We start from the raw sequence: 9482 nt of genomic DNA on the forward strand, positions 1-9482 counted from the left end.
CACTTCCTCAATTATGTGTGACCCCTCTCTCTCTCTCTCTCTCTCTCTTTTTTTTTTTTTTTTTTTTTTTTTTTGGTACTGGGGAGTGAATCCAGGGGCACTTAGCCACTGAGCCACATGCCCAGCCCTTTGTTGTATTTTATTTAGAGACAGGGTCTCACTGAGTTACTGTGGGCCTCGCTGAATTGCTGAGGCTGGCTTTTAATTCACAATCCTCCGACAGCCTCCCGAGCCACTGGGATTACAGGTGTGCGCCACCACACCCAGCGTGACCCCCCTTATCTGTGAATCAGGGGTGATACTCCAGCCGCAGCCCGGGGCTCCCAGGGTCCCCAGGGCAATGCCAGGAGCAGGGTAAGTGCCCTTTTCTAGGTTGATCTCTTGGGGTTTGTGTGTGTGGTGCTGGGGATTGAACCCAGGCCTTGTGCATGCCGGGAAGCTCTCCACCAACTGAGCTATGTCCCCAGCCAGATCTCTTGGTTTTTCGGTGATGCCATTAAAAACATGATGGTGACAACAATTGATGGACCAAAGAAGATACACCAGCCAGGTGTGGTAATCCCAGCGGCTCAGGAGGCTGAGGAGGAGGCCCACAAGTTCGAGGCCAACATCAGCAATTTAGCGATGAGTCCCTAAGCAACTTAGGGAGATCCTGCCTCAAAGAGCTGCATAGAGGGCTGGGGACGTGGCTCAACAGTGAGGCACCTGGTTTCAATCCCCAGTCCAAAAGGAAAAGAAAATGCATGGATGTTCTGTTGGGGATCTGGGTGTGCTTCCCCAGCAGAGTGGTTAAGGGCATGAACTTGGGAAACAAGCCCAGCTGGTGACCTTGGGGACCTCGGCGCACATAGGGGTGGTAGTGGGCTTTGGCCAGGGTCCAGGCATGGCAGGGTAGGGCCAGGAGGACGGCCGCTTCCTTGGCCTCTCCTGCTGCAGGTGGGGGTCGCAGGGCGGAGGCTTGAGCTTGGATTCTGTGGTCAACTGCCACCCTCCCCTCCCCCACCACGTGCACCAGGACCCCGGTGGCTCCCACAGGGACTCTGCCAGGCGCCACCAGAGGCTGATACTTTCTCTTGCTCCTCTGCTGGGCTGGCCACTGTCCTCTCTCCAAGGCCGTCTTCCCTGGCCCTCGCAGCCCGGGCTTTGGTCAGTCCCTCTGTGTCTGTGTCCCCTTTGCTCTCAAGTGTCTCTCTTGCTCTCCAGCTCTGCTCACTCTGCTTATGTGTCCCCCAGGGGAGAGTGGGGCACCTCCTCCAAGAGCCCCCTTCTGAGGTCCCTGCTGGGCGGAGCCCTTTGCTGCATCCCCCACTTCCTGTGGCCCCTTCCTGGACCCCATCTAGCCACAATGTACCCCTGGGCTTTGGCCTGCCTGAGCGCAGAGCCCCTAGACCCAGAGTCACCTGTGCTGGGGGTAGGAAGGGCAGGCCTCTGGGCTGGAGCCTCTGGGTGGGGGTTCAAGTCTCCCCAGCCATGGACGGTGGGCCTCGGGCAGAGCAGGGGGCACAGAATGTGGCGTCGGTGTTCAGAAACGAGAAAGCCCAGCAACAGGCGGCTTCTCCCTCCGCACCGATGACAGATGCCATCGGCATCTCTGTGCCTTGGCCCCATGGATCCCCTGAGGCGATCCTTCTCCCCGTGCTCATCGCGACCCTCGAGCCCCAGGACGCCGCCCTGCGAGGCCTCTGACTCCGTGGGCATCGAGGCTGTGCTGGACCAGCTGAAGATCAAGGCCATGAAGATGGGGTTTGAGTTCAACATCATGGTGGTGGGTGAGTGAGGGGCTCACAGACAGCAGGACGAGGGACAAGGACAAGGCCTGTGGGCCTGGGAGTGTCGCCTCATCCCCCAGTCTCAGGGTCCCTGTTCGGCAGGGAGCCTGGCCATGGCACCTCATGGGAGTGCTACAGTGGAAAATCTGGGAAACTGTTGTTACAGACAAAAATCACCCACCAAGAGGCAAGGAGGGTCTGTGGGGAGGGTCAGACTCCTGGACTTGGGACCCCAGTGCAATCTTGATTCGATGTCATGGATGCTGATGTGGCTGGGTTTCATTTGTAAAAACTGGGTGAAATGCCCATCAGTGGGTGGCTGAGCAAGCAAAACTTGGCTTATTCATACAGTGGAATATTATTCAGACATGAAAAAGAGTGAAGCATGGACATGGGCTACAGTATGACCGAACATTATTCTAAGGAAAAGCAACCGAACACCAAAGGCCAGATATTGTATGATTCCGTTTACATGAAACATCCAGAACAAGTAAATCCACAGGGACAGAAAGCAGACAAGGGGGGTCAGGGGCTGGGAGAGGAGGAAACAGGGAGCAATTGCTTCACAGTTGCAGCCTTCCTTTTTGGGGTGATGACAGTGTTCTGGAACTAAGGAGAGGTGGTGGTTACCTGATACTGGGAGGGGATTTAATGCCGCTTTTATTTTACTTTTGGTACAACAGGGCTACTCTACAACTGAGCTACATGCCCAGCCTTTTTTTTTTTTTTGGTGGTGCTGGGGATCAAACCCAGGGCCTTGTGCGTGCCAGGCAGGCACTCCACCAACCGAGCTGTATTCCCAGCCCCCTGGCCCAGCCCTTTTCAAAAAATTATTTTATCCTGGGCTGGGGACCTAGCTCAGTTGGTAGAGTGCTTGCCTGGCACGCACAAGGCCCTGGGTTCAATCCCAGCACCACAAAATAAATAAATAAATAAATATTTTATCCTGCCAGGTGCAGTGGTGCAGGCCCTCATCCCAGTGGCTTGGAAGGCTGAGCCAAGAGGATCGTGAGTTCAAAGTCAGCCTCAGCAATGGTGAGGCGCTAGCAACTCAGTGAGTCCCTGTCTCTAAGTAAAATACAAAAAAGAGCTGGGGATGTGGCTCAGCAGCGGTTGAGTGCCCCCGAGTTCAATCCCTGGTACCAAAAAAGCAAAAAATTGTTTCATCTTGAGACAGAGTCTCACTGAGTTGCCGAGGCTGGCCTTGAACTGGAGTCCTCTGCCTGTGCCTCTTGAGTACTGCCACTTCACGGTGCACTTGAAAATGATAACGGTTATTTTTGCCACGTCAATTTTACCTCAATAAGAAAGGGGAGGAAAATGTTGAGCTGGACGCTTGTGACCGTGGGTACTTGACTGCGTTGACACTCTGCCCAGAAAACAGTCTGCTTTCTGAAACATCCCACGGGGTCAGGAGCGGGAGAGGCTGCCTGAGGCGTGCCCGCCCCTGACTGCTGTCCTCTGGTCACTCCCAGGGCAGAGCGGGCTGGGCAAGTCCACCATGGTGAACACCCTGTTCAAGTCCAAGGTGTGGAAGTCGAGCCTGCCGGGCCTGGGGACGCCCATGCCGCAGACGTTGCAGCTGCACTCGGTGACCCACGGTGAGTGAGCCCCGGCCCGCCCCCGCCCGCTGGGTCCGATTCCTCCCCTCTGCTCTCCCCACAGTCATCGAGGAGAAGGGCGTGAAGCTGAAGCTCACCGTGACCGACACGCCCGGCTTCGGGGACCAGATCAACAACGACAAGTGGTGGGTCCCCGAGTGGGCCACTAGCTCCCACCCCGGTCCTCTGACCCCTGGGAGACACCCCAGCTCCAGAGAGGCCTGGCCATGCCATCTAAAATTGAAGCCTGTGATGGCACAGGCTGTGATCCCAGCGGCTCGGGAGGCTGAGGCAGGAGGATCACAAGTTCAAGGCCAGCCTCAGCTACTTAGCTAGGCCCAAAGCAGCTCAGTGAGATTCTGTCTCCAAAAAATAAATAAATAAATAAAAAGGGCCGGGAAGTGGCTCAGTGTAAAACACCCCTGGGTTCCATCCCTGATACCAAAAAAAAAAAAAAAAAAAAAAAAAAAAAGTCAGGGGTGGCTCAGACAACAGCAGCCAGCTTTCTCGTGTGGATTCCCTTCCCTGCAAAGTAGGTGCTATCAGCCAAGGCTTCAGGGGAGAATGGCCGGGGTCTGTCTGTCTCCCATGATGCAAAGGGCTGACAAAGGGCCATAAGGGGACTGAGCCACCCTTGGGGGCCAGGGAGGCAGGCGGGCTCTGGGGGTCTGTTCTGAGGGGGCTTCTCTGCCCAGCTGGGACCCGATTCTGGGCTACATCAACGAGCAGTACGAACGGTACCTGCAGGAGGAGATCCTCATCACCCGGCAGCGCCACATCCCCGACACCCGGGTGCACTGCTGCGTGTACTTCGTGCCGCCCACTGGTCACTGGTGAGGTGGCTGGCCCAGCCAGGGAGGGCCCCCCACCTAGGGCAGCCACGAGGAGGAGGAGCCCAGTGTAGGCTTGGGGCTGGGTGGCCTCTCACTATTGCCTATCCCTGCCACCACTGTCACTGCCCTGCCTGGGCAGCCTGCGGCCCCTGGACATCGAGTTCCTGCAGAGACTGTGCCGGACTGTGAATGTGGTGCCCGTGATCGCCCGGGCTGACAGCCTGACCATTGAGGAGCGAGAGGCCTTCAGGAGTAGGGTGATCTGGGTGCTCAAGGCAGGGCTGGGATCGGTGTGGCAGAGAGCAGGTTGGGCAGGATGGGCTGACATCGCCTGTGTTTGGTTGGCAGATCCAGGAAGACCTGAGAAATCACTGCATTGATGTGTACCCACAGAAATGCTTCGACGAGGACATCAATGACAGGATCCTCAACAGCAAGATTCGGGTAAGAAGCTGCAGGGGGCAGAACGTTGGTGGAACTGGGCTCTCTCTCCGCAACTCAGGGAAATGCACGTGTACTTCTAGCAGGTACAAAACTGCATCCATCTACAAACTCAAGGGAGCAAGAAATGGCTCACATCAGACAATCCACAGGAAAGCAAGAAATGTTGGCAAGTCACATCTCTAAAAAGGGGCTTGTATCCTAAGAACTCTCACAACTCAACAACAGAAGCCTAAAGGGCAAGGACTGGGGGTGTGGTGCCCGTGATTGCCCGGACTGACAGCCTGGGGGTGTGACTTGGTGTTAGAGTACTTGGGCTCAACTCCCAGCACTCAAATAAAAGAGCAGGCCAAAGATCTGAGTAGACATTTCCCCAAGAATATATAAAGGGGTCTGGGGCCATAATTCAGTTGGTGGAGTGCTTGCCTTGCACGCACAAGGCCCTGGGTTCAATCCCCAGCACCACCAAAAAAAAAAAAAAAAGAATACATAAAAGCCGGGTGTAGTGGTAAATGCCTGTAACCCTAGCTGATTGAGAAGATGAGGCAGGAGGATGAAAAGTTTAAGGTCATCCTGTGCAACTTAATAAAACTCTGTCTCAAAATAAAAAATAAAAAGGACTGGGGCTGTAGCTCAGTGGCAAAGGGCTTGTGTAAGGCCCTAGGTTCACCCTCCAAAAACGTGTACAAACACAAAGATATACAAATGTCTAAGAAACACACACAAAGGTGCCTAACATCATCAGTCATTAGGGAAATCCAAATCTCAAAACCACAGGGAAAGACCACACCAATTGGGATGGTGTCTTAGTCAGTTTTCATTTGCTGTAATACAACACCTGAGACTGGACAATTTATAAGGTATGAGATTTATTTAGATCACAGTCCTAGAGGGTAGAAGTCCAAAAGAGGGTGACCATATCAGCATGGCCTCTAGTGAGGGCCTCAAGTTGCCTCACACAGGATGGAAACTAAGAAGGGTAAGTGGACATGTCCCAAACGGGATCCCGTGGCTAGAAGGAGGCCAGAATAAAGCTGAGGAAGCCTAACTTGCTTCATGACCACCCTGTGCACACCTGTCTGTTTTAATCCTCATGATGACCCCAGGCGGAGATTACCGTTTCGTTTCACAGGTTGGAGGTTCAATGTCGGCAGGATTGCATACTTACGCATATAAGGAATACACATGGAATTCAGAATATGTATGGTATATGTGCAATGTGATATATGTTTATAGATCACATGTTATTTATTTATTTATTTTTTTGGTGCTGGGGATAGAACCCAGGGCCTTGTGCACTCTACCAACTGAGCTGTATCCCCAACCCCTTTTATTTCTTTTTTTTTTTTTTTGTAGTGCTGGGGATGGAACCCTGGCACATGCCTAGCATGGTTCTGCTGCTGGGCTGCACCCCTGGCCCCGAGATTATATTATTACTGTGGTTATTAACCAGACAGTTTCCAAGGCTACTCTGCCAACCTTGAACTACGCTAAATGCTTTGCGAACGTCCAGAGGCCTCCGACCGTCCTGCTGGCGCCCTCACGTACAGCTGAGGCAGAGCAGGCACGGGTTAGACTCTCTAACTTGGACGCCCCGAACACCGTGCTCCCTCCCACAGAGGACAGTGCCCCAGCCTCCTCCCAGGTGCCTCCTCCTCCCCTCCCCTAGGAGCGGATCCCTTTCGCTGTGGTCGGTGCAGACCGAGAGCACATGGTAAACGGGAGGTGCGTGCTGGGCCGGAAGACCAAGTGGGGCATCGTGGAAGGTCAGTGCGGGGACCCAGGAGATGCACTGAGGAGGGGGCGGGAACCAGAGCCCGGCCAGGGCGGCGAAGTCCACAGACAGCAGCACACACACTGAGCGGGAGGCCCAGGCGAGCTGTCTGACTTGGCCTCGGTTTCCTCTAGTCAAATAGGCATCGCGGGAATACCAGGACGGACAGGGTGCAAGTCCCCACACAGCTGACAAGGCGATTACGGAGGGAGAGACACTGGGGGCGGGGGGGGGGGCATTAGCTGAGGGAGCCAAAGGGCCCTGCCAAGGGCCAGGCTGGGTAGCAGGAGCTACCATGTTGTCGTTAGAAATGCATGTCCGCCATGGGTGGTACCATGGGCGAAATCTGATGCAGTGAAGGTGGGCTCACTCCCTGGCTCAGCAGCTAGCCGTAGTGGCCACTGCCCCAGGCCCCAGGACAGACAGCGGATGAACAAATGGCTGACTGAGAGCACCGAGGGAGGGGCAGAGGGGCAAGCCGGGCCCGGGGAGGGGCACAGGGCCTCGGCACACGGTGGGGCTCGCTCAGTGCTCGCTGGAGCCACGTTCAGGCCCGTGTCTTGCAGTGGAGAATATGGCGCACTGTGAGTTTCCTCTCCTGAGAGATCTGCTCATCCGGTGAGGCCTGGGAGGCCGGGAAGGGGTCGCGGGGCCACCGTGGTCAGGGCTGACCTGCCTCTCACCACCCAGCTCCCACCTCCAAGACCTGAAGGACATCACCCACAACGTCCACTATGAGAACTACCGTGTCGTCAGGCTCAACGAGAGCCACCTATTGCCCAGCGGGCCAGGCTGGGTGAACCTGGGCCCAGCCTCCACCCAACAGCTGACCACCCCTGCACCCTTGAAGGTCCGTAGGCGGGTCCAAGAGGATCCCAAGGATGAGTTCTAAGCACTTGCAGGCTCCCCAGGTCCTTGCACCCAACCCCCAATACAATACCTATTAAAGGTGGACATTGCTTTGTATTAGAAACTGTGTTCCTTTTTTGGGGGGGTGGTACCAGGGCTTGAATTGAGGGTACTCCACCACTGAGCCACATCCCCAGCCCTATTTTGTATTTTATTTAATTTTACTTTATTTTTAAAGAGAGAGTGAGAGAGAGAGGGAGAGAGAGAGAGAGGTTTAATATTTATTTTTTAGTTATCGGCGGACACAACATCTTTGTTTGTATGTGGTGCTGAGGATCGAACCCGGGCCGCACGCATGCCAGGCGAGCGCGCTACCGCTTGAGCCACATCCCCAGGCCCTATTTTGTATTTTATTTAGAGACAGGGTCTCACTGAGTTGTTTAGTGCCACGGCATTGCTGAGGCTGGCTTTGAACTTGAGATCCTCCTACCTCAGCCTCCAGAGCCGCTGGGATTACAGGTGTGTGCCACCACGCCCAGCTCGAAAATGACTTCTTTGAGGTAGCCTCAGAGAAAAGTATGGTTCTGTTTTTCTCTTTTAATAGCATGAGACCCAAGATCCTCAGGAAGTCAACCCCACTGTCCTGAGCCAGAGCCCAGTTACAAATTGGGCTCCCCGTTTGTCCTGACCTCTCGCTCTTGGCCTGGGACTAGGCCATGAGCACTCGACTCCCCCACGTCCTTGGTGGCTTGACCTGAGCCACTCTGAGCCACGTGGGCCCTGCCTTCCTTCTTTCCTGCCCTAGCAGACCAACATGGTGAGCAGGAGATCCCAGCAGCGAGTCCCTTGTCCTCCCCTGCCTCAGGCTTTGCAGCTGTACAATGGGGGTTGGGGGTGACTGTGTCCCTCTCTGTGGTGTTGGTGTTCAGCCCAAACTCCACAATTCTTGTTGTGCCTGCCACATCCTGAGAAATGGCATGCAGACAGAGGGGATGGCAACCGGACGGAGCGTCAGTCCAGGGAGGAGAACCTGTGGCCGTGTGCAAGTTGTCCTCTCCCAAGATCCTCCAGGAGGGATGGACTTTACGTGATGGGAGCTGAAGCACTCCTCAGTGACAACGGTGAGCAGAATGTTATCCTAGCTACAGGTCAACTCCTCCATGAAGCCTTCCTTGACTTCCCCAGCCGATGGAGGCTGGGGTGCAGCTCAGTGGTACAGCATTCAGGGGTGCTCGACCATCCCAGTACTTCCCCACTCCCCCCTATATACATAGACGATAAGATAAAAAACCTTTCAAGTTTTTTTTTTAATCTCAGTATTTGGTCACACCGATGGAGGACTAACACACTCTCTAACAAACATCTTAGTGGTGGCACATGGCTACACAAAGGACGAAACACTGTCCCATGCCACAGCATGTTCCCCAGTTTGAGATCAGCCTTAGGCAATATGACAATGGCTACAGTATTTCAAAACCGCAGGCTCTTTGGCACAGCAAGTGCATTTCTAGGGATGGATATTACACCAGCCCTGCAAGCCTCCAGCTGGCACTACTGACATTAGGGGCTGGATCATTCTTTGCTGGAGGAGGCTCTCCTGTGCACTGAAGGAGGTTCAGCAGCATCGCTGTTCTTGACCCACTAGATGTCAGTAGCAACTCCCCCACTGTGACAACTATAAATGACCCCAAACAAGTCCCCTGGGGTACACAGTATGTCCAGCTGGTAACTGTGCACAGGTGTGCAGAGTATCCTACCAAGGTTCCCAGAGAAGGGCGGGAAACAACGTACCTGTCCACTGGACACCCATACCACTGTATTAGTTTCCTATGGATGCTGTAACAAATTAGCACATACTGGAGGCTTGTCAGGGTCTAACATCAGTATCACTGGGCAGAGGAGGGCTCATGCACTGACCTAGCCACCATGTTGTCCCCCTCTGACTCCAACTGCCTCTTCAACTTTTCTTCTGAGCAGCTTTCTTCTGTGGTCACTTTGCATTCCAGGAACCACAGGTCTGAGTGATAAGCATCTTTATGACAAGGGACTGAAACTACCCCCCAAGCAACAGTGAGTTTCAGCAGATTACCCCAGGATGGGTCTGCCCCCTGAACAGAAGCTGAGGGAGCTTCTGAAGGAGCTGAGGCTGCCCCCCTCTAAGCAGGAGTCTTCATTCCACAAAGGGGATAGAACTGCCCTCAAGCCACCATGACCT

The 9482-nt window shown here is 54.5% G+C and overlaps 1 protein-coding gene across 1 annotated transcript; it reads left to right on the plus strand.

Annotated features, from left to right (window-relative positions):
- Nucleotides 1-1603: 1603 nt before the first annotated feature.
- Nucleotides 1604-7310, plus strand: Septin12 (septin 12). The gene is made up of 9 exons (XM_076840856.1): nucleotides 1604-1769; nucleotides 3245-3370; nucleotides 3435-3516; nucleotides 4066-4203; nucleotides 4343-4460; nucleotides 4552-4647; nucleotides 6314-6410; nucleotides 6985-7036; nucleotides 7109-7310. The coding sequence occupies exons 1-9, from the start codon at nucleotides 1607-1609 to the stop codon at nucleotides 7308-7310; spliced, it is 1074 nt and encodes a 357-aa protein (XP_076696971.1). The 5' UTR covers nucleotides 1604-1606.
- The last annotated feature ends 2172 nt before the right edge of the window (nucleotides 7311-9482 follow it).

This window comes from Callospermophilus lateralis, chromosome 19 (genome assembly GCF_048772815.1).
Source record: "Callospermophilus lateralis isolate mCalLat2 chromosome 19, mCalLat2.hap1, whole genome shotgun sequence".
In the NCBI taxonomy this organism is placed as follows: domain Eukaryota; kingdom Metazoa; phylum Chordata; class Mammalia; order Rodentia; family Sciuridae; genus Callospermophilus; species Callospermophilus lateralis.